The sequence below is a fragment of the Pseudoliparis swirei genome, chromosome 9, assembly GCF_029220125.1.
Source record: "Pseudoliparis swirei isolate HS2019 ecotype Mariana Trench chromosome 9, NWPU_hadal_v1, whole genome shotgun sequence".
NCBI lineage: Eukaryota > Metazoa > Chordata > Actinopteri > Perciformes > Liparidae > Pseudoliparis > Pseudoliparis swirei.
In genome coordinates, this window is record NC_079396.1 from 23,018,071 (window position 1) to 23,042,400 (window position 24,330).

At 48.4% G+C, this 24,330-nt stretch overlaps 1 protein-coding gene across 3 annotated transcripts in view; it reads right to left on the reverse strand.

Annotated features, from left to right (window-relative positions):
• Positions 1-963: 963 nt before the first annotated feature.
• Positions 964-24,330, reverse strand: part of LOC130199471 (nuclear receptor coactivator 3-like) — a 52,142-nt gene continuing 28,775 nt past the window's right edge. For 2 of the 3 annotated variants that reach the window (XM_056422988.1, XM_056422987.1), the window contains 21 exons: positions 20,772-20,879; positions 19,522-19,682; positions 17,552-17,652; positions 17,284-17,458; positions 15,299-15,481; positions 14,651-14,737; positions 14,350-14,490; positions 13,439-13,586; positions 12,521-13,143; positions 10,979-12,096; positions 10,685-10,811; positions 9,771-9,929; positions 8,827-9,054; positions 8,626-8,722; positions 8,357-8,528; positions 7,708-8,034; positions 6,932-7,030; positions 5,813-6,059; positions 5,332-5,509; positions 5,015-5,207; positions 964-4,526 (listed from right to left, as the gene is read on the reverse strand). In XM_056422988.1, the coding sequence (XP_056278963.1) occupies positions 4,515-4,526; positions 5,015-5,207; positions 5,332-5,509; positions 5,813-6,059; positions 6,932-7,030; positions 7,708-8,034; positions 8,357-8,528; positions 8,626-8,722; positions 8,827-9,054; positions 9,771-9,929; positions 10,685-10,811; positions 10,979-12,096; positions 12,521-13,143; positions 13,439-13,586; positions 14,350-14,490; positions 14,651-14,737; positions 15,299-15,481; positions 17,284-17,458; positions 17,552-17,652; positions 19,522-19,682; positions 20,772-20,860 (4,665 nt within the window). In that variant the 5' untranslated portion in view covers positions 20,861-20,879 and the 3' untranslated portion in view covers positions 964-4,514. The remainder of the gene's footprint in view (positions 4,527-5,014; positions 5,208-5,331; positions 5,510-5,812; positions 6,060-6,931; positions 7,031-7,707; positions 8,035-8,356; positions 8,529-8,625; positions 8,723-8,826; positions 9,055-9,770; positions 9,930-10,684; positions 10,812-10,978; positions 12,097-12,520; positions 13,144-13,438; positions 13,587-14,349; positions 14,491-14,650; positions 14,738-15,298; positions 15,482-17,283; positions 17,459-17,551; positions 17,653-19,521; positions 19,683-20,771; positions 20,880-24,330) is intronic. The other variant, XM_056422989.1, reaches the window with a different exon arrangement.

Below are 24,330 nucleotides of genomic sequence, written 5' to 3' on the forward strand. Positions count from 1 at the left end.
ACCTTACAAACCAAAGACCACCGTATACACTCCCAATAATATACATGTTAAAACAATTAAATATCCTATTTGGCAACATTGGTGTAACTGTAGGAGGTTAACTCTTCAACGACTACTAGAGTCTATACTCCAGTAGCCGCAGCAGGGCGTGGAGCGTTAACATTGGCTAATTAGTGCAAAGTACACCTGAGGCTGATGGGAATGTCGTTATCTTTTCCAGGTGCTTGGTGATAAACAAAAAAGTGCATGAGAAGTACAGAGATAATCACTTTCAGGTCATCCTGAGGGGAAGACGAACGTCTCTACCAAATGTCACAAATATATTTGTGACATATAGATACATGTGAATCTGCTGGTGGCAAAAGTGGAAAAGTCAGGATTACTGAAGTCAGGATTCCTGAAGTCAGGATTACTAAAGTCAGGATTACTAAAATCAGGATTACTGAAATCAGGATTACTAAAATCAGGATTACTAAAGTCAGGATTCCTGAAGTCAGGATTACTGAAGTCTGGATTACTAAAATCAGGATTCCTGAAGTCAGGATTACTGAAGTTTGGATTACTAAAATCAGGATTACTGAAGTCTGGATTACTGAAATCAGGATTCCTGAAGTCAGGATTACTGAAGTCAGGAGGATTTATCGTGTGGGGAACAAGCTGCTCATTGTAGGCGAGGCTAAAATGAATAAAGATCGAACAGATGCAACGCGACAACATTTTACACCTAAAATGCATACAATTATCACCGCATTAAATCAGGTGACAGGAAAATTGCCTCCCGTCTTTGCCGCTGAATGTCAAACCATTTCACCAGCGACCGAAGGGTTGAGTGAGTCAGCCGTGTGTGTGTGTGTGTGTGTGGAATGGGATGATTGATGACAAGAAACAAACGACAGATACAAGTGAGGTTGCAGATAGACGTCAGTGTCACACACGCACATAAAGACAACAGAGACATTGTGTAATGTTTAAATATAAATTTGTATTTACATCGATATTAACATCAAGAAAACAAGGTAAGAAAAAAATGCAATAGTATTTTACATCCTGTAATAATGACTGTATGTTTCCCAGATGCGCTTTCTCTTTTCTTTAGCTCCAGAAAAGATGCACCGAGAGGAGTTTCATTCTTTTAAAGCAAAAAACACAGACACATATATATAGAGAGATTTTTTTGACATTTGTAGATTTCATATTCTTCATTGACACTGGGGTAAAACAAAAAAACAAAACAACAAAAACAACGACGACTCCAGGCTATCCTTCCGAGCCGTAACGATGAAACCTCTTCTGTCGCTTCTCCACATTCTGCGGTGACTTCACCGTTTGCAGCACCACAATTCGACCGGCTCTAAGTTCTACAGAGAAGAAACGATCACCAACGAAAACTCAAACCACCTCAGCAGAACCAGACTCGTCTCTACTCTATGTCAGACGGATAGGGATATAATATATGCGATCAAACATATTTAGTTCAATGTATATTATAGGTTATGTGCGACAGTAAAAAGCACACGCGAGTACTCGCACGATCTACGTCAGGAACATGTTTCTAAGCACTGCAGAATGTGACAAACAAAAATCTTTGGATTGAGCGTGTGTTAAAAAAAAAAAAAAAGTTGATTTCTCAACAAAAGCTTCACAGGAAATACAATGAAAATAAAGGCAAACTTGAATGTCGAAAAAATAAAAGAAGAGAAGTCACCTGTCGATAAGTTGACAGGTAATCAGGGATTCAAACTACTTCATGTGTTGTTTCCGTCAGGATTAAACCGTCTGTGAACGAAGCAAAAAAAAAGAAGGATTTATGGATTTTTTAAAAGGCACCCGAGGCCCAAAAAAAAAAAGCGATGGCATCTGCAAAAATGTTTTTTTTTTAAAGCGCAGAAATCTCAGTGAAACGTACAAGTCGCACATGGAAGCATGAGGTCCGCTTCAGAAAACATCAACCCCCACATATACTGGCAAGACATCTGGGCCCCTAGGAGCCCATAACACAATCATGTGTCCACTCTTTCTTTTTTTTTGTCGAGGGCGTATCACGCAAGGTTTTTCTCTTTTCTTTTTTTTGTCAAAAGAAGAAATAATTTATTTAGAAAGGGAAGAAGAAGAAAAAAGGAGAATTACGCACTAGCACCTCTTAAGCTAAGACTATGTCCTCGAAAAAAATAAAATAAAGGTTGCTTTCTAAGGGAAGAAAGCTACAGTTTGAAAGAAAATCTACTGAGTACAAAAAGGAGGCCCCTTCCTTTCCAACCGATGGTTAAAGTATTGAAAATAAAAGCTGACCTATGACGGATTAAGAAAAATGACACGTTTAAATATCAAGCCTTACAATCTGTGCAAAAACAGTATGTGACCTACAAAAGCATATATATATTTATATATAGTACATTTGAAGCGTATTTACAATTCATATTCACAAACAAAAGAAGAAAGAGGAGGCATAACGTTTAATACTGCAGTGCCCTCGATTCCACTGAATCATACTTCAGCTTTTTGTCCTCGCCGGAAAAACCAGGAGGAACGATTATTGCTAGAAATCTAACATCCACTTTCTCTTACAGTGGGAGCTCAAGGAAACCGACACAACTTCACAATTGGCAATCCATTCTATTCCTGCACTTGTCGTAACACTGCGGATCGGTTTGCGAGGTAACCCCAAAAATATCGGAAAAAAAAAATGAATGAACCTCTGGAATGATAAAAATGATCGCGTTAAGGAATCTGTATAAATATAAGCGGCGCCTCTCGACATTAAATAGAAGAGAACGTTTCTTAAAACCACTTTAAAAACGTTTTTTTCCCTCTTTGTTGTTATAAATCAGTACCGCTGGAGACGAGAGCGTCGGATAAAATCTGTGCTTACTGCCTTTCTACTGGTTCCCACTTTAGAACAAAGATCATCCCCCATTTCCAATTAACAGCCCCTCCCCCCTGTTACCCGGCGTGGAAAAGTTGGAGAACACGAACACACACACACACACACATAAAATAAAACAAACAGCTGCTATGGATTAATTATTGGGTAACGGCCTCTATATTGCCACAATCCTTTTGATGTTGGCCTTTCCTTAAAGTGCAATCAGCCAACAAGTAAGTCCATCGTCCTTCAGCCCGCCGGCGTCCCGGAGGAGGAGACGATGTGCTGCCGCTTCATGACATTCACCCGAGTGTCACATTGGGATGGCTCGGCGTCGACAGAGCCGCGTTTACTTTACAATCCTCCAGGATCCAAATCATATATCAATAATGATTAAAAAAAAAAAACTCCCACGGAGTTCAGAAACAAAAGAAGAGGAATCTCTCACATTTTAAATCTGAAGACGAGCTTCATGGTACATTCGACAGACGAGAGGGCGTCTTCACACGTTCGTCCGCGTTCAAGTCTGTGATCCACTGGAGGGGTCTGTCCGCCTTCACTGTTTGGCTGCGTGTGACACACACACACACACACACACACACACACACACACACACACACACACACACACACACACACACACACACACACACACACACACACACACACACACACACACACACACACACACACACACACAGCTGTGTCTATCTCACCGTTTTAGGATGTTGAATGTGTCAGTGTTTCTGATTTTATCTGCGTGTTTACATGTGTTCGACAGTCTGTTCAGGTCGCCAGACTGTCATCACTGGCAGTGAGTTCAAAGGAGGTTGACTCCCCCATCTGTTGGGAGTGCAGCACTACACGTGGGCCCAGTCCCAATCCCAGTGACCCCCCTAAACCCTCAACCCTTGAACCCTCAGGGACTCACTGAGGTCACCTGGGTGAGTGTGAGAGACGGTGAGAGTGTGAACGTGACGGCATTTTGCTGCTACACACGTGACCATAACTGCATAAAAAGGTATTATGTACAGTTGTGGCTATTTATTTTATAAATTGATTTAAAGGTCCTCGAGGCTCTTTCCTCACAAGATGAGACGTCATTTCAAATAATCTATTTACTAATTTCTTTGTCAAAACAGCTTCAATAATAAAATAAAATATTTGATGAATAAATCTGCGTAAAAAGATAATTATATATTTATATATAAATAAATATATATATAAATAAATATATATAAATATATATATAAATATATATATCAATATATATATATATATATATAATTTCTGGTTGCATTTCTCTTATTTCATATGTTTTTATGTTCCATCATGAATCCTTAATGTTTAAATTTATCAGGCTGAACACCCACGTGCCGTCCTCTTTGTTTACTGTTTTTTTAACGTCTTCAGGCTTCCGTCAGTAACTGCGTATTTAACGTCACATTGCAAATAATTTCCATTAGGCAAAGTCGGCATCTAATGGCGACTTACGGAAAGGGTTCATAAAGGGCTCAAAACGTCTGCAAACACTCGACGATGTGACGGTGGGACAGACACACACACACGCACACACACACTCAGTCAGTGCTACAGCCGGGTCCTCTCTATGAATGGAGATCACAGTGAGACGAATGCTTCCGTCACGATGTTTAGCAGTATTTCTAGATCGAGGGGAGGAAAAGAGAGAAGAAGGAGAACAAAAGGAGAGGAAGAGGTTAATGCTTAATCCACTGTCGTTATGCAAATATCAGTAATTGCTCCAAACTAACAGCTGCAGCTGCGAAGGCTCCGGTCAGATGGCATTATACCACTGCAGGAGAACAGGGCGCAACAGGATGACGTCATCACCGCCAGCCAGCCCAAACCTCAAGTGGTGTCACACCAAGTGGAGAACATGATGGAAATATGGCATTTATTGGTTTGTTTTCATGTATTAATTTGAGAGCGACGATGGGCTCCTCATCTCGCGACACAGATCTGATGTCTTCCTCTCTTCGGTAAACATTGAGCTCATTTTGTCCCCAAGAGACATTTCTTTGATATTTTTCTCGCTCTGGACCGTAGCCGTACGGCCAGCAGCCGTCCTTTCCGTGTACGTGTGAGCATGTCTGTTTTGTTTTAAGATAAACATGTGAACTTGTCCACCTACTTGATCAGGCCCCATCTGCATGCGCCCCATCACCATTGGGTTCATGCCCATCTGCCCTCCCATTTGGCCCATGTGACCTCCTCCTCCGCTGGCTGGCATGCCCCCGTTCATCATCATGCCCCCGTACTGGCCTGGATTCCCCTGCTGCTGCCCCGGAGGTCCCTGCTGCCCGAACTGCTGCTGAGGGTACGAACTGGTGAAGGAGAGCGACGGGAAGGAAGACGGTGGGGGTTTTAACCGTAACGCATTCAGGAATAGAAAAACTAGAAACTTCATCCGACAGCACGGCGGCGTCGTAAATGTGTCTGATTTCCCACCTGTTGCGTCCCATGCCTGCCTGCGACCAGCCCTTCATTTCTGCCCCCTGGTACATGGGACCGCCTTGCGGATGCTGTTGCATCATGGGGTTCTGAGGCCCCAGTCGGCCGGGCATCATGGTGCTGGGAGGACTGCCGCCGGACGGGCCGAACGAGGGGTCTCCCTGCTGCGCCATCCCTGCGGAGATAAATCACCCGGCATGAGCTCGCTCCACAGGAAAGAGATCATTGATTCATAGTGATAAATGAAAAGTTTTGATACTATCATGAGTAACAATATTTGGTCTGTCTACAAAATAAAGGGAGCTGTACATGTAAAGCTTTAAAATATTATAAATTACAAAAAATTTCAGCCAATCTTCTTTTCTTTTTTTACATGCCAGACGTGAGCCCAGAAGCCTGCAGTGCACATACTCACCACCAGGGAGCAGCAGTGCATGTTAAGCGCCCGCCTCAGAAAAAAAACGGAAACAAAACTCACCATAGTTCCCGCCATAGCCGAACTGCTGGGGGCTCGGCTGGCCCATGTTCGGGCCCCCCGTGGGGTTCTCCATGCCACCAGGAGCCGTGACGTTGGGCGGGGGACTGAATCCCCCGGCGGCTGCAGCGGCCGCCGCCGCCTGCTGCTGCTGCTGCTGCATCAGCATCATCATGCGCTGCCTCCTCATCTGCATGGTGACCATCTCCCTGCTGCGCTGAGCCATGATCTGAGCGTTGAGGAAGCCCGGCTGCATGAAGGAGAGAAAACACACAGTCAGAGCGTTTAAGGGAAGGTTGACCATGGGGCTGAACTATAAATATGTCATACAATATAAAGTATGTCACATTGAAAATGGGTTGGTGATGAGGTCTCTTGCGCAATGTGGGAAGTAATGGCTTTTGTTTTAAATCTTACTAAAATTTCTCAAAGTTGCATCTCTTGTTGGATTAAAGATAATTCTTTAAGATGGGGGAAGAAGAAAAAAAACAAAACAAGTTTACACGAACAACAATATATTTACACCAAGACTGTGACTCCTCACTAACACATTAAAAGTCAACAGACCTGATATGGAGAGGAGTATTCATACGGACAAGAGGTCATCCTCCCTCTCTATATCCCGTCTGCCTCTTGACTTTTATAATAATGAATTCACTGAGGGCAATGAACATGTCCGCAAAAGTTAAATATTACTTTAAATGGGGACTGCAGGAGCCATGGACATCTTCAGATCTCAGAGACCTATAATCGCCCTAGATTTTAAAGTATGATCATAAAAAAAAAGTCCCAGCTGGTGATTAACTTCCTGCACCAGCTGAGGAAGTTCAATCGACCGCAGCAGTCAGTTCTACATCAGTCCGGCTACTAAAACAAGACAAATTGGCTCCCAAAAATGGACAATCAAGGATCAGTAACACATTCTGACAGGTCCCCCTTTATACAGGGTTCATAACCTGTAACTATTAATAAAGTTGCATGCAAATACATTGAGAGCCACTGACAATGTGGGTCGAATGATTTTTTGATGTGGGGACACACTTGGCAAACTTGATTCTGATGATGCCATTAAAACATTATTACGCTGATTAATTTGTAAGCTATGAGTTTTTTGTCATCTACCTGTCCTCCCATGCCGGGCTGCATGCCGGGCCTCATGCCAGGGTTGCCTCCCGGGTTCTCCATCTTCATGCCCATGCCCTGCCGCGTCTGATTCATGAACTGAGGACAAGAAAATGAAGGAGCACATGCTACTCTGACCTTGTCCCACTTGTCCCATTTACAGATAAATTACACTCGTAAAGCACAGATGGTAGAGTTAGAAAATAAGAAATCTATTGAATGATTGTAGCATGTTTGTAATAATAGAAAATGATGCACGAGGCACGACTTAAACAAACAAAAACTAGAACGGGCACTCGGTAGAGCGCATACCTTCGCATATCACAAGATTGGGCATTGAATTATGAACATTTTGGCATTTGTCGCATGCCAATTGGATAGAAATTGACCGTGCTATGGTAAAAAGAACATTTTTACCTTTTCATGACCATGACCTTGACCTTTGACCCGATCGATCTCAAAATATAATCAAATGGTCCCCGGATAATACCCAATCATCCCACCAAATTTCATGCGATTCGGTTTAATACTTTTTGAGTTATGCGAGGAACACACAGACAAATAAATAAATAAATACACGGCGATCAAAACATAACCTTCCGCATTTTCAATGCGAAGGTAAAAAGCCAGAGCAGGTAAATCTGCAGATTGTATTGCCATTAATTTAGTGAGAACACGTGATACTGACTCTTGGTTTACGATTAATACTTCTTTGGGGAGACAAGCTAATTGCTTGCGTGCGAGATGATGACTCGGCGAGCTTCCTGTGGACGTACCTGCTGTCCCTGCAGCCTCTGTTGCAGCTGGAGCCTCATGGGTTTGTTGGCGGCCAGTATCCTGGGCCTCATCATGTTGCCGCGAGGGTGACCCATGGCGCCCATGCCACCCATACTGGGGAAGCTGCCGCCGTGGCCCATCTGAGACAGCATGGGCCCAAACCCCCCTTGCTGGGCCTGCCCCTGCATGGGGTTCCCTCCGTAGCCGGACTGCAATGGCATGGAGGGGGATCCGGGGTAGCCCTGTCCGTAGAGCGGCTTCTGGTCCAGCACCATGGACGGGTCCTGTCCTGGAAACGGCTCCATCTGCTGCTCACCTCCCTGGTTCTGGTGGCGGAGAGGTCAAGAGAAAGAGAACTTTGTCAAACCTCTCCATCCAATCGATTCATTTCCATGCGGTCGGCTCTGTGATTGTCTTTTTCTAAGCGGCACAGACGGATCCCTCTGGGCTCATCCGTCTCCCTTCAGTGAGAGAACAGAACACGGCTGAAATATCTAATCCAAGGACGAGCGCGAGGCTCGCTCAGGGAGGAGTCGTGAGACCGATCGGTTCACTTACTGCACTTCTAAAGCATCGAGAGGAGCACGGAGACCGAGAGTGGCGTTAATGTATCCTCCGTAGGTCTTTTTTTCCCTTCGGATGACCTACCTGGCTGACGAGGTCCGGGATGCCCAGGGCTCGGTCGATCTCCTCCAGAGCGATGCCGTCCGTGTTGTTCAGCAGAGAGTCCAGCTGGTCCAGAAGCGCCCGCTCGTCGCTCTGACCCTCGCTGGTGGTGGGGGGCACCAAAAGATCATCCAGGGTGTTGCCAAACTGGCGCCTGCGAGGCACCGACACAGAGGGACGCTCGTTACGCTTTAAACTCCCTCCTCCTCGTGGCAGCGTGAACACGGACGGCGAGGGGACGCTGCACTGACCTGTTACCCTCCATGCCCATTATCGTGTCCGGCCAGGAGGGGGGGGCCTGGCTGGGATGGCCCTGCTGGCTGCAGGGGCTCATGTCAGCAGAGCCTCCTAAAACCACAAAATGTAATGAATGTTTAATGTACACATGACGTCAGAAGCTCCAGTTTATAGACGGTCACGGACTGGGGACGCAGAGCATTCGGCAGACGTACCTATGTCCATGAGCTGCTGCTGCAGCATGGACCTGGTGCCCGGCACGCTGTTGGAGCGGCCGACCGCGGGCCCCGACATCGCGCCCTTGCTGGACTCCGTGCCCGGGCGCATCATGGAGGGGTGTCCCGCCGAGCCCACTGGGCTGGTGCTGGAGCGGGTCATGCCCCAGTCCCCGGAACCGCCCGTGGGAGACCTCTGGGGAACCATGCCCCCCCTGTTCATCGGTCCTGGAGAAGAACATGAACACCAGAAGAGGTTTGCGCGAGTCGGCATCGCAGACGTGTCCAATGTTGACTTTAAATCTGTGTCTTTAAATGTTTAAAAGGGTTACACTACCGTTCAAAAGTTTGGGGTCATCCAGACAATTTTGTGTCTTCCATGAAAACTCACTTTTATTTATCAAATGAATTGAAAATTGAATAGAAAATATAGTCAAGACATTGACAAGGTTAGAAATAATGATTAATATTTGAAGTATTAATTTTGTTCTTCAAACTTCAAGCTCAAAGGAAGGCCAGTTGTATAGCTTATATCACCAGCATAACTGTTTTCAGCTGTGCTAACATAATTGCACAAGGGTTTTCTAATCAGACATTAGTCTTCTAAGGCGATTAGCAAACACAATGTACCATTAGAACACTGGAGTGATAGTTGATGGAAATGGGCCTCGATACACCTATGGAGATATTTCATTAGAAACCAGACGTTTCCACCTAGAATAGTCATTTACCACATTAACAATGTATAGTGTTATTTTTGATTAATGTTATCTTTATTGAAAAAACAGTGCTTTTCTTTGAAAAATAAAGACATTTCTAAGTGACCCCAAACTTTTGAATGGTAGTGTATATCGACAAAAAATTAAAGCATTGTCCAGGATTGGGGAGCACATGCTTGTGTAGAACATGTGGTGTGATTACTGTTGGGTCACCTGAACACTCACCCGTGTTTCCCGGGTATCCGTCCGGGCTGCCCATCATGTTCTCCTGCTTGATGAGCATGGGGCGGCGGCCCGCTCCTACAGGCCCGACAGGAGGCTTCCCGTCCATGGACACGGCCCTCTGGAAGGGCCCCCGAGGCCCCGGACCCATTCCTGGACTCGCTGGTGCACGGAAAAAATATACACTACCGTTCAAAAGTTTGGGGTCACTGAGAAATGTCTTTATTTTTCAAAGAAAAGCACTGTTTTTTCAATAAAGATAACATTAAATTAATCATAAATACACTCTATACATTGTTAATGTGGTAAATTAATATTCTAGGTGGAAGTGTCTGGTTTCTAATGAAATATCTCCATAGGTGTATAGAGGCCCATTTACAGCAACGATCACTCCAGTGTTCTAATGGTACATTGTGTTTGCTAATCGCCTTAGAAGACTAATGTCTGATTAGAAAACCCTTGTGCAATTATGTTAGCACAGCTGAAAACAGTTATGCTGGTGATATAAACTATACAACTGGCCTTCCTTTGAGCTTGAAGTTTGTAGAACAAAATTAATACTTCAAATATTAATCATTATTTCTAACCTTGTCAATGTCTTGACTATATTTTCTATTCAATTTTCAATTCATTTGATAAATAAAAGTGTGAGTTTTCATGAAAGACACGAAATTGTCTGGGTGACCCCAAACTTTTGAACGGCAGTGTATAATCTCACTGCTCACATGTGCATTCCTCAGAAATGGGGAGAATAATGTCTGTGTTTGATGAGTTAATAAACATCAGTTCCCAGTTAAAACTCAGAAAGCCGGAGCGTAAGATGTCTCCGGATGCCGTTTCTAGTGGCGTTTTCCACAGATCTGATCACATGTGACATCACGACACCCGCCGTCACTTTCCATAGGCTCGGCACTCACCCTGCAGGCTGTCGTCAAGGCAACCCTGGGGTTTGCTCCCGGCGTCGTTAGCCCCTCCAGCCTGATCCGGGTAAAAGTCAGAGCTCGAACCCCTCAAGTCTCCGAGGATAGATTCGAGGTTGTGGAGCTGAAAAAAATCCAAATGAGTGAGTTGTGACGTCAACAAGGAGGATTCACATTCACTCGGATAAAAAAAAAGGGCAGAGTGAGACGCTCTCTGTGTGGAGAGCTGCATGTCAAACATATTATAGCAGCGGTTACTTAATCGTGTCTTAACAAAAGAAGTGCGCTTACGTCGTCCGGTGGCTCCGACTTGATCTTGCTCTCAGGATGTTCGGCTGCAGGGCCGGGCCGAGCCGGACCGCCTGCGGCCCCGGCGGCTCCCTTCCCGTCGAGCTCTTCCAGTTTCGGCTTGACGTCCACCAGCTCTTTGGAATCGTCCTTGTTGAGGAGGTAGTGGAGGAGGGCGTGGGTCTTCTCCTTTTTGGGACTGTGCTGCTCCTGCTTGGGCTCCGTGACCGACCCGGGCCCGCTCCCCGCTCCCCCGGCCCCGGCTTCGCCGCCCTCCTGGCCCCCGAGCGTCACCTTTCCCGTCGCCTCCGCCGTGATCTTAGCTACATCGTCTGGGGTGTTCCCATTTTGAAGGAGCTTGTGGAGGATCTTGTGCTTCTCCTGCAGCGAGCCCGTGTAGTGGGCTGACGAGAGCAGCGTCGACGCGCCCCCCGGACCACCGGCCTGGCCTGGATTGGCACCGGCTGAGGAAGAGGAGGACACGCCGGTGGACGAGGGGCTCGTCATGCCTCCGGCGGGGTCCTTCGTGTCTGAGCCTGCCGGAGTGCCGCTGCTGGTTGCCGGGGGTGGCGCGGGGGGCCCCGATGGCCCGCTGCCACCTGTTCCCAGCTCCTCCGTCGGGGAGGTCAGCAACTGCAGCAACTTCTTATGCCCCTTACTGTCCGGCACCCGCCGAGGGGCTTCAGAGCTCGCCACCCCGGCCTCATTGCTTCCCTCGCCGGACTCTTTTGTTGCCGTAGCAGCCTGGCTGTCCGGTCGGTCTCCTGAGCTCTCAGCCTGGGGATGCTGATGATGGTGGTGATGGTGCACGGGGTGGTGATGGTCACCGGGCCCCGGCCCCAAGCCTCCCGCCGGGCTTTTGGAGCCATCTTGGCCCGGTTTGGCCGTCTGACTGGGCTGAGAGGAGGAGGAGGAGGAGAAGGAGGAGGAGGAGGAGGTGTGGACGCTGGGAGAGCTGTCTGTCTTGTGGGCCGGCGAGGGCGACGTCAGCGTCAAGGGGAGGGAGCTGCCGACTCCTTCGCTGATCGCTTGCAGGGCGTTTAGGGAGCTGCTGGAGAAGGTGGTGGTGCTCCCCCCACTTCCTCCACCGCTCACAATGCCACTCATGGGAGAGTGAATGCCTGGAAAGAAAAGAAAAAAAACACAAACAACTCAAACAAATAAGTCAAACCATTTATAAACTAGAACGGGCACTCGGTAGAGCGCATACCTTCGCATATCACAAGATTGGGCATTGGATTATGAACATGTTGGCATTAGTTGCATGCCAATTGGATACAAATTGGCCGCGCTATGGTAAAAAGAAGAGTTTGACTTTTTCATGACCTTGACCTTTGACCCGATCGATCCCAAAATCTAATCAAATGGTCCCCGGATAATAACCAATCATCCCACCAAATTTCATGCGATTCAGTTTAATACTTTTTGAGTTATGCGAGTAACACGCATACAAATAAATAAATAAATACACGGCGATCAAAACATAACCTTCCGCAAATGCGAAGGTAATGACTGACGGCAAATCATCAGACGGCTTCGACTCACCTCCAGGCGAGAACTGGTTGGCGCCCATCTTCGGGCTCCCTCGGTTCCGGGGTGACATCAGGAGTCCCTGCTGGGGGCCCCCCATTCTGGGGCTTCCTGAAGGGCTGTTCATGCCACTCAGCCCAAACCCTCCGCTGCTCTGAAACGGGGGCTGCTGTGGGTGCTGCTGTGGGTGCTGCTGCTGTGGGTGCTGCTGTGGGTGCTGCTGCGGGTGCTGCGGGTGCTGCTGCTGTGGGTGCTGCTGCTGCGGGTGCTGCTGTGGGTGCTGCTGCGGGTGCTGCGGCATGCCTTGGCCCGGGTGATTCATGGGGCCTATCGGATTCATGTGGCCCACCTGATTCATCGGTCCCATCTGATTCATCTGCATCATGCGGTTGCCTCCGCCTCCGCCTCCGCCTCCTCCGCCGCTCCCACTGTACATAGAGCCGCCTCCCATCGGGGCCATGTGACCCAAGTGGCCCTGCTCGTTCATGCCGTAGCCCCTGCTCATGGCGCCCATGCCCATCCCCCCACCGGTGTTCATGTTCATTTGGGCATTCGGGTTGGGGCCTCCCATGCCTTGTTGTCTCGTGGCGTTCGGCACCATGCTCCCACCCTGAGCCGAGCGGTAGCCGTTCGGTTCCCTGCGTGAGACCGAAAAACAAACGAGGTTAAAAGAAAGAAATGCAAAAAAGAAAAGAAATGCAAAAACCTTGAACACCCCCCCCCCCCAAAAAAAAGTGCAACTAAAATGTGAGTTCCCGTGTGGTGTCTGACTGCGATCCCGATGCATAAAAAGCTACTTCAGCTGCTACTTCAGCTATTTGTGTGGCATGAATGCCTCGCATTGATAGGCTGGAAGTGCTTCTTTTTTCAGTTATTGAAAGTCATCCTTTGCCGGAGTCGGAGTGCCGTGTTGGCATTTCTTAAGTTCCTGACCTCTGGAGCAGATGAGTGGAGATGAAGCCCTGCGGCTCGTTGCTCATGGGGTGGCGGTACAGCTTGCTCTTGGTCTGCGCCGTGACCGGAGTGCCGTCGGACAGGGAGAAGCGGTACAAGGGCGTCTCGGCGTGACCCTGCAGGAAGGCTGCGCGGGGACAGAGGAATTTGACAAATGAACACCCTGAAACACTTCTCTGATAACAGAGGTCATCAATCACTGCCTTTTATGTTAAAATAAGCTGTGATTACAGCGGAGGATCAATGCTCCAGCGCACAGACATTTGTATTCATGAGATCAATATTGATACACCGATGCATGGAGGTGCGCGTCTCAAGGGTTTCTTCCTTCACGGAGGCTCGGCCGTGATAGGTAAGCGGGGACGGATGAAAAACAAAATCATTTCATACAACGACAACATGGGAAGAGTGAACACACAACTGAGAAAACATCCCCATCCCGATGATTCTGTCGTTGTGGATTTTAAAAGCGTGACTACCAACTATTCATACACTCCGTCATATTCATTGAATGTGTTGTAACTCTGTAATAACTCCTTCTGGTCACATGACATCTATTGCACCTGTCCATCCTGGAGAGGGATCCTCCTCTGTTGCTCTCCTGAAGGTTTCGTCCCTTTATTTTCCCCGTGAGTGAAAGGGTTGTTTCTATTTCTTGGGAGTTTTTCCTGATCCGATGTGAGGTCAAAGGTCAGGGATGTCGTACGTGTAAAGATTGTAAAGCCCTCTGAGGCAAATTTGTAATTTGTGAGAATGGGCCGTACACAATAAACTGAATAGAATAGAATTTACGAGTTAGAGTCTAGAAGCTTGTGGTACTTCAGCAATTACTTCTAGATGTGTGCGTTTGTCTTTGTGTGTGTGTGTGTGTGTGTGTGTGTGTGACCCACCCTCATGGTAGTGGCGTTTGTGTGACCAGGGCTGCCCGTCGCTGTGCTGAATGAACATCTGAATGCAACGCCTCAACAAATCCTCCCAGCCCGGACGCATCGACGCCCGCAGGGAGTTCTGGTCGATCTGGATCAGTTTACCTGCCGGGGAGGACAGGAGGAGGACGAGCAGGAGGGGCGAGAGAACAAGGGGAACGCATGAGGAGGGGAGTCAAACCCGGACGGCGGGGTAAAGACGTCAGAGCCGGTCGGAGCCGCCTGCGTTGGTTCAGCGGGCGCATCGGGGCACCCGCCTCCTCACCTGAGAGCTCGTGCCGGGTGTTGAAACTCTCCGTCCTCTCCACGGCGGTGACCCGGCGGGCCACACAGATCATGCATGACTGCAGGTCTGCGGGTGAAAGGGGAGGAGGGTCAGGCATCTTTTCGTGATCATTGCATTCCAGATGTACCCTCAGCTGTGCTGAGAATTCCCAAATTGTAGGAAAAACTATGCTGGCTACGCTCCTAAATGTCTTTGTTGTCAGAAAAACAACAAAAACATTGCTTCTGGTAATAGAAATGAGGAGGAAGTTAAAATTAGCTTCTTTACAAATAAGAACTACAAAGTTACTGCGTCGCAAATTGTATCAACTAACATTTTATATTTGTAATCCGATTTTTTTTTTACTCTGCTTGGAATAACAAGTTGTGTAAATATTCTTTTTTGTCAAAAGTCCAATCTTCAAGTTTCCTCATCATCCAGATTGGTTTTCACAGCAGGACAAAATATTAAAATGTATGTGAAATAAATGTGAAATAACAATAAGCAAAACACGTGTCGTTCCCAATGGAAACGGGAATCCCAGATAAACACAGGTCAGTGTGCATTTCAACACAGCATAAATCCTAAATTAATAATCTTTACCACGAGCTATATAACATGTATAAATCTGCGATTGAGCCGGCGTACCTTCCCCCTCCTCGATCATGGCTTTGGGCTGGGTAAGAGCAAAACACTGCATGGTCTCGTAGTGTGGCCCTCCTGGCCCCTCCTCCATGGGACCGTGGGCGTGGCCAAACTTGACCAGCATCCGGCAAGTGAAGGTGTGACTCTTCTGTCGGGCCGCCTCGCTCCCCCACGACGCTCCATTTACTGAAAAAAAAGGAAAATGCAAGAAACGTAGACTGGTGAGAACACACACACACTTGTACACAGACAAACAAAATAAACGCACAAAGACACACTGCAACATGAATTCTGCCTCTTCAATTGAGAAGCCTCTCCTGCTGTTCGGATGCCTGGCTAAATGGACCGTGAGATTAATGAAGCCAAGGTGTCGATTTTCAATATCTCTCCCTCTCAGTCTGGGCAGGGGCCAGGGACACTCAGCCATCTATCCTCATTTAGGCCCTGACTTCTCATCACGGCACACACACACACACACACACACACACACTCAGTTAGACGGGGTCACCTTCACAGGGGAGAGGGAGAACGAGAGAGCGAGAAAGGGGGGGGGGGAGGAAAACTTCAGAGAGACGTCCAACTGTCCTCCAAGGTCTGCGTAAAGCCTTATCAGAGGGGCCTTGAGTTCTGCCCGAGGTTTCTGTCTGGCAGGTGCAGGGAGGTTACGAGAGAAGACCCAGGACAGCGAGACGGTTGAGGGGGAGTGTGTGTGTGTGTGTGTGTGTGGGGGGGGGGGGGGGGAGGGGCGTTAACTGATAGTGAGAGGTGATTTAACAAGGCCATAGGACGGAGGAAATGCAGCGCAGTCGCTGGGGCCGACGTCTCCCATCAGACGCAATTAGGCAACAGGGAGGCGAAGACAGAGGGGGTCGAAACACACACACACACACACACACAACAAAGGCTCCCTCCTCGCTGGGCACGGTTGGGAGTTTGTTTTGGTTAGTGCGTGTGTGTGTGTGTGTTTGACTGGTCAGCGGTCATCCCGTAGGAATTTGCAGCGAGAGCGTATTTCATTCATGCCCCCCCCCCCCCCCCACACACACACACACCCCGAAAAGAGATAATGAAGGGGCAGAGCGGCAGAGCGAGACACAATGAGGGGCGGGAGAGCGGAGCGGGAAGCAGGTCGAGAGACGGGACGAGCGGAAATATTTGCCTTAGTCGGCGTGAAAGAATGAACGAGGCCGAGAAAGAGTAGATAAAGACGAGTGTGTACGGAAATTAAAAGAGAGCGGATGAAGAAAAAAGGAGCGGGAGGAAGAAGAGAGAGAACGTGTCAATGACGCGCCGGAGACCACGTCGCCTTTTGGAAACATTACCGCGGGAGTTTTAAAAAAATCCAGTCGCGAGTTCAGTCGAGCACACAGATCCATGATCATTCAGCTTCAGAAATAGTGCGCGCACACACACACACACACACACACATACACATATTTAGGCAGCACCTTTTTAAAACATGCAATCCTATTGCTGACATGAGCATGTAAATACACACACACACACACACACACACGGGCAAACTGGAGTTGCATTAAGGAGAGGCGGGAGTGGAGGTGCATTATTCAGCAGCGAGTCGTTTCCAGATGGCGGCTGTGGGATCCGGGCCTGTTTTACACTGTCTGGACCACTGAGTGTGACTGACAGCTGCGCTGCGCTCGGCCCGCTCAGCGCAGAGTGGGTGGGTGCTCCCGTGCACACGTGGGTTTTGTCAGGTGTGTGTGTGTGTCTTTCTTTAAAAAAAAAAAAAGAAGCTCTCATGCACATGAACACAGGCCTCCCAGGAGGCTCCTCCAGAATAACGAGAAGGAGGAGTTCCAGACGGAGGAGCGTGAATAAATAACCGAGTGAGTTTACGCCGACGTAGAGTTTGTTGCAACCTCTCAAAGTTAGTTCGATACCTTCGCCGCTGTGGGAGACGTCAAGCAGGGTTTAGGTCAACGGCTTCCCTGTGAGTGTGTGTGTGTGTGTGTGTGTGTGTCTCTCACTGTTGGTCTTGGGCAGGTTCTTGTGGAACTCCTCCCTGTCGTCCTCATGGAGAATATTGTACACGCTGGTGTTGATGAGCTCCTCCTGTTTGTACTGCAGGTACTGCGTCACGTTGTCCGACACAAAGACGATGCTGCCCTCCCGGTTCACCACGAACAGGAAGCCGTCCAGAGCCTGAGAGCACGGCGACAGGAAGTCACCGCCCCGCCCGCACCGATCGCTACCCCCGGTGGCTATTCGTCGAGGCGCGCGTACCGCCGCACTCACCTGCAGGAGGAGGGGCCCCAGGTGGTCCTTGTCGATGACCCCCTGACCCGTCGAGGACACGTCTGACTTCTGGACGTCGTCGTCGTTGGATGAAGCTTTCCCTGTGGGAGAAGTAAAAGGGAGGGGGGGGGGGGGGATGAGAACAAGTGCATCACCAAAAAAAAAGAAGAAGAAAAAAGACACACCAGCCATTTCAAGCCCGGCTGCCGACAAAGAAGCACACACACACACACAAAAGAGCAAAAGGAGAATACACGAGGAGAGCGCAACGATACCTGCAACTGGAGGAATCAAGACAGTGAGTCACTACTCTAGCTGCACCAGCAGGGGGCAGCGTTTCTCAAGCTTCCCTTAAATATATATATATTTATATATATATATATTTATTTCTTTAATTTAAAACGACAGGTGAGGAGGGAGGCGGACTGGAGGAAGGCTTCTCTGAGGAGCCCGTCAGGAGGAGTAGAGGGCTGGGTGCTTGTGGAGCAGGTAGCAGCCGTCCTCTTGCTTTATATTCAGTGTCAGACTCTGAGGGACTGTCTGGTAGGCTGGGGCTGAGAGAGAGAGAGAGAGAGAGGAAGAGGAAGAGGGAGAGGGAGAGAGCTAGAGAGGCTCTGGAAGCTGTAATGGTGCAGGGGCAGGAGCTGAGGCACCTGAATTAATGGAGGGGCTGAGGCAGGGAAAGAAAAGACAAGAGAGACAGACAGGAAGGACTGGAGCTGAACCAGAAGGGATGTGGACAGAAAGCGGCTGGCGTTTTGGGTTTGTCGTATTAATGCGGGGCTCGATCTGAGAACCAGGCGGGGGCTGCTCGGCTAGAGGAATCATTCTATCTGATTAGCTCCCGAGGGGCACAGATACCCACACAAAGAAAAGAATGAGGAGGGGGAAGCCATCGCTGCCAACATCTAGGCACTGTGGAGCGGAGTGGAGATGGAGAGGAAATAGAAGGAGACCTAAACAGAGAGAGAGGCTGCCCTCCGTCAGCTCACGCCATATCTTAGGATGCTGGAGAGCAAACCTGAAGATGCTGCAACTCATTGTGCTGCAATACAGATGAGAGAGTGGGGGGGGGGAGGAGGAGGAGGAGGAGGAGGAGGAGGAGGCGAGAGCAGAGCACATTTAATCCAAATGAGGTGAAAGACGTCAGTGATTGGCGGAGAAAAGAGAGAACGTGAAGACTGGCAGAAAGAGCAACTGAAAGTGACGGAGGGAACAGGTAGAGAGCGAGAGACGAGTCTAAACGCCCGTGTCATTTCTGTCTTCACTTCCTGTAACTATGGCAACCTGTCAGCAGCCAGTCAGGGGCAGCTGTCGCCTCTTCCCCTTCCTGTCGAGGTGGCAGACGCCGACTGAGCCGAGCCGAGGCACGAGAGCTAAATTCACCCCCTGATCTCGCGAACGTCACCTTGAGCGGGAAAAATGTATACCGAGACACACACACACACACACACACACACGTGTGACTAAAAGATGTCCATTCCGCTCCGACGGTGCATGTGTGTGAAGCAAGAATCTCGGCCTGAAGCCGTTGAAATGGTTCTCCGTGGAAGTGACCGCTGCATAATGGAGACAGAAGTGTGACAATGGCAGCTGTAACAGAACTAATAATTTGGCAGTTGGGCAGAATGGATGGGCATGTGATTACCTGCAAACGTCCAATTAAACATCCCCTGGCGAGGGCAGCAACCAGCTGTGCATGCCCAACACACACACACACACACACACACACACACGCAAATGACAGGTTCACAAAGCATTGCCAATGTTTCCTCCCAAACATAAACAGTTGAAGCTGTGAAATTGGTGGGAGATGAATGACTCGTCCTCGCACCTGTGATCTGAGGAGGCACACACGTGTGTGTGTGTGTGTGTGTGTGTCCAGCTGTCTCTTCCTCCTCATCACCTTGCCCAATGTTTCCTACACTTTTCAACAGTCCATCTGACTTGTGACGCAGACGTCCACTCACCCTGCTCTTTGATCTGGCGGATCTGCCGCACCGTCTCTTTGAGGATGGCACATTTGTCGGGTTTGACGTTGAAGCTGTCGATGTCTCCGAGGTTGGCGGAGATCAGCTCCGCCAGCTCCTCGATGTATTTGCTCTCCTGCTCCCGTCGCTTCCTCTCACACCTGCAGGGGGCGATGTGCAGAGATTAAAGCCGAGCGGCCGCGACTCCGCCTCTGTTAAATGATCAATGCTGTATATACACATATATATATATATATATATGTATATAAGTATATATATATAAGTATATATATGTATATATATACACATATATATATACATATATATATGTATATATACACATATATATTTTCATATATATATATATAAATAAATATATACATAAATATATATATAAATGTATATATATATACATATATAAACATACAAATATATATATATATAGATGACAAAGCACCATTGGATGCAATTTACGAAATTGTGATTTTGTACAAATATTTGTTTGAATAAGTATCGCAATTGATTTTGTTGGGGCACAGTTCCTTTTAAGAGTTGTTCCAGCAAAAATGAAATATAATCTTTCTCTTGAAGCTGGAGCACACGATGAAACCGACGGGACTGATCGGGACTTAAAGTCCGTACGCTTGATTCGAAGCTGCGGCCGGTGAGGCCGGAAACGAGGGGAAGCGGCTCGCCTGGAGACACTGGGACCGTTTCTTAACCGCGTGCCAGCATCTAGAGTTCGGCTCGGGTCCGAGAATCCAAAATGTGACGCTTAATTCAAACTATTGCTCATTGGTTCGATGTATACATAGTACGGGAGTTTTTAAAAATGTTGTATTCTATTTAAGTTTCAATCCCATTTTTTTTACTTGAAGCTCTGACTGTGTCCGTCACACGGTCATATGCCTTCATTCTCTGAGAGACATTGAGACTTGATATGATATATTCCTTTATTCGTCTCACAGTGGGGAATTTTCCAAAATTTGTAACACCAATAATTCAATCAACAATTTAACACCAATAAACTTGGTGTTAAATTAAGTAACGGTACTTTGTTTTCCAAAAAAAAATTACTTATAACTTCTAAAGCGTCTGATATCTTCTGCACACATTTGGGTTCTTACTCATCAAGGGGCCACATGACCCGGCCTCCAGGAGCCACTGACCCAGTAGCCCACTTTCCTGCGTTGCCCCTCTCTCTCTCTCTCTCTCTCTTTCTCTCTCTCTCTCTCTCTCGACGCACTTACCCCAGACTGGGCGTGTCACAAGTGGAGAGCTTGCGTTTCCGGTTTTCTGAGCTCAGAGGCTCCATGGAGTTCTCCCCCAATCCGCTCATCGTGTACACATAGCAGCACCTGGGAGGACGGAGCACAACGCACGCACACACACACACACACACACACACACACACACACACACACACACACACACACACACACACACACACACACACACACACACACACACACACACACACACACACACACACACACACACACACACACACACACACACACACACACACACACACACACACACACACACACAGGTGTAAATAAGGCTTTAACATGCAGAGGATTATATAGTCCCTTTTAGCCCTTTAGCTCTTATTATACATGTAATTGTGAAGGGAAGAAGACACGGGAATCATCCTTTTGAACTCAGCAAAAAATAGCCGACACAGAGGCAGCCTGTGAAGTGGATACAGTGCAAAACAGAACACAGTAGAGTAAAATATGCTTATATCATGCAAATCGTATTCTCCTGGCAGAGACTGACGAACATAAACATGTCTCGTCTTCGTCTTCGTCTGCCTCTGCCTCCTCCTCCTCCTCCTCCTCCTCGGGAAAACAAGAGAGTAAGCATGTGAGGTTGTGTTTGTTTGTGTGTGTGAGCCTGTGCACGTATGAGTTCATAAGCTCACACACACACGTACACACACACACACACACAGGATTAGTAGTGTCTCTGATGATAAGCCACGCTGCACAGCTAACCCCGTTAGACAGCCGTCTGTCTCCCATAATGCATCACATTTCGTCTCCAGGAAGTGATCTGATAAAGGTTGTAGGGAAGGGAGGCAGATGGGACTAGAGGAGGAGGAAAAGGAGGAGGAGGGAAGGGAAGGAATGGAAGAAATGAGGGAGGGAGGGCAAAGCCGTCGCTGTGAAGTGAGCTCTGATTGGTCACTTTCTTTTCCACAGTGACAGCAGCTGACACTGGGGAAAGGTAGAAGGGTGGGAGGGAGGGAAAGGAGGATGGAGGAAGGGAGGGAGAGAGGAAAGTAAATGAAGGGTGTGTGTGTGTGAGAGAGAGAGAGACTCAAATAGTGGGAGAAAGAGGAAATGCAGAGGGAAAAAAAGAGAGGGGGGCGGGGAATCAGAGCGAAAAGAGGCGGAGGCAGAGGGAGAGAGCTGAGAGAGAAAGAGAGATAAAGGCACGTCAAAGAAAGACGGCGGGAGGGATGGAGGAACCAGGTGAGAGGGAGGGGAGGAATTAGAGGAGGAGATGTAACACTCAGACTGTCTGGTGGTGTGTGTTCTGGATGCATGTGTGATGCACCGAGTGGGCCGAGAAGCCTCCAGTCGCCCTCTTAACCTTCACAGCCAGAGCAGCTTTTTTCATTCCATTGATTACACGGTTATCCTCTGACCAGAGCACGCCTCTCCTGCATAGCAAATCAGGCCAACGCCGGGGGGGGGGGGGGGGGGTGGCAGGGCCCGTTATTTAATCTCCGCGCGCTCCTTCTTGTGGGATCAGAGCCGTGCGCCCAAAAGAAAAAACGTCTGATTGCGTTTCTGTTTTTTTCTTTTCTTCAAATCTTCAGTCTCGAGCTGGCAAAAGGAGAACCTACAACAGACCTTCTTCTTGAGACAGAATCAACGTGGGGGCTTGCTTTCATGCACGTCTTCAAGACCAGGTGATGCACAAGCGTATTCCCTCAACAACGGGGAATACTTGCTTCTGAGAGCGGGAGATGCTCTAAATACACGCCGACGCCTCCCGCTTTGAGTCTCTTTTCACATCTCTCCTTTTAATCTCCCCCCCGAGTGCCGCCCATCTGACCGTCTGTCTCGTCGCCATTGTCTGCTTGCCTATACCTGCGTGTCTCTCCTCGCCCATCCTCCCCGTCTACCCCGTCTCTAACCACGAGGGAGGCGAGGTAAAAAGCAGAGAGAGGGAGGAGAGCTACAAAGTCGGAGGGGCTTCAGAACTCGGGGAAAAAAAATAGCCGAGGCAAAGTGTTTGAGTGAAAGTTCCGTCTTTGCTCCTCCGACAATCCGGCCCGGCCGCACCGCCCGGCAGCCTATTGATGGGAGTTCTCAAAGAGGGAGTCGCTCCAATTGCGGAGTGAATGAGGCGGCCCTAGAGAATGGTTGATTAGGAGGCTGCTGAAAGCCAGAGGGAAATGGGTCACCTCCAGCCTGGCGCGGGCCGCCCGCTTTTCCAGTGCGGGAGAAAGTCAATTACACGCCACAGGCAGTGTGTGTGTGTGTGTGTGTGTGTGTGTGGGGGGGGGGGGCTGGTGGCAGGGAGGCGGCGGTGGGCACAATATAGCAGCAGGGGGGCAGTGGGAATGAGGAGGCGTAAAGAGGGGAGTGGGAGAGGGCGGCGGCGGCGAGAGGGAGAGGAGAGGTGGGCATGAAGAGGGCAATTTGAGGGAGAAAGTGAGGTCTGGCAGATGCGAGAAAAAAAAGAAAGAAAGAGTATAATGTCGTTTCTCTGCACCCGGGTTTGAATTAGAGCATTAAAAACCGTCGAGTAGAAACTCTGGTCGTTTTAAAAAGCCTCGTCTGAGACGGTTGATGGTTGAAAAGTGCAAAAAAATGGTGACAAAAAATTAGTAACGGCTTGTATTTAAAAAGAAAATAAATCAAAGTAATTGGCCATTTATACGCAGGTGGTTGTGACACCATTCATGCAATAAATGACAGGCTCCCGATCAGCGGCATGTTCAATAAGTCTTTGGACTGAATCATATGGTTGACGACGACCCACGGGGGCATGAGTCAGAGTCAAAGGTAACAGTGGGGAGCTGTTAATCATTAAGGAGCAGCTGCTTGTTGCGGCTCGGGCCGGAGAATCCAAAAATAAATAAAAGACGACGGGGAATTTATCGAGCCGTCACGAGGGAGTCGTGACGCCCGCAGGTGAGTGCACCCATGCAGGTAAACGGCTTTGGATCTTTCACACTAAGGTTGACCCCGGGTTTCTCAACCCCCGATCTCGAGCGATTTCAAGAGGTCTTCGATGCCGACAGCCCCGTATTCTCCGGGTCATTCGCCCCGGTGTGAACGGGAGGATCGCTCGGGTCAACGGTGCCGTGGCGTCACCTGAGGCCCAGCGGCATGCCGCCCCAGTGGAGCCCAGCGGCTTCAGGACGACCACGTCCCAGCCTCCAGCGACACGCTGTTTCCTTGACAAGGGAGCGAGGACACTGAAGGACGGATATCTAGATAGTCGTGGTTCCCAGGGGAATCCTTGAGGACCCGCTGAGCTTTCTCCTATCTCCACAAGCAGGCCAAGGTTTCATCTGAAGCCCTTTTCAGACATTCAAAACGTCACGTTACCGTCCATCCGGCTGTTCAAGGGACGGATTTGATTCATTTCAGACGTCTTTCCCATCAATGTTCCTCATGGCTTCCTTTGTTCTTTTCTTATCGTTTCATACATTTAGTATCGTAGAGAAAGAAAATGAAGTTTGCAAAGAGATTTCATTCATTCTAACAATAACTCTGAACAAGTGTGTAGAGTCTGTCGAATAAACATTCAATATTAACTATTCATTTCAAGAATTACACGATT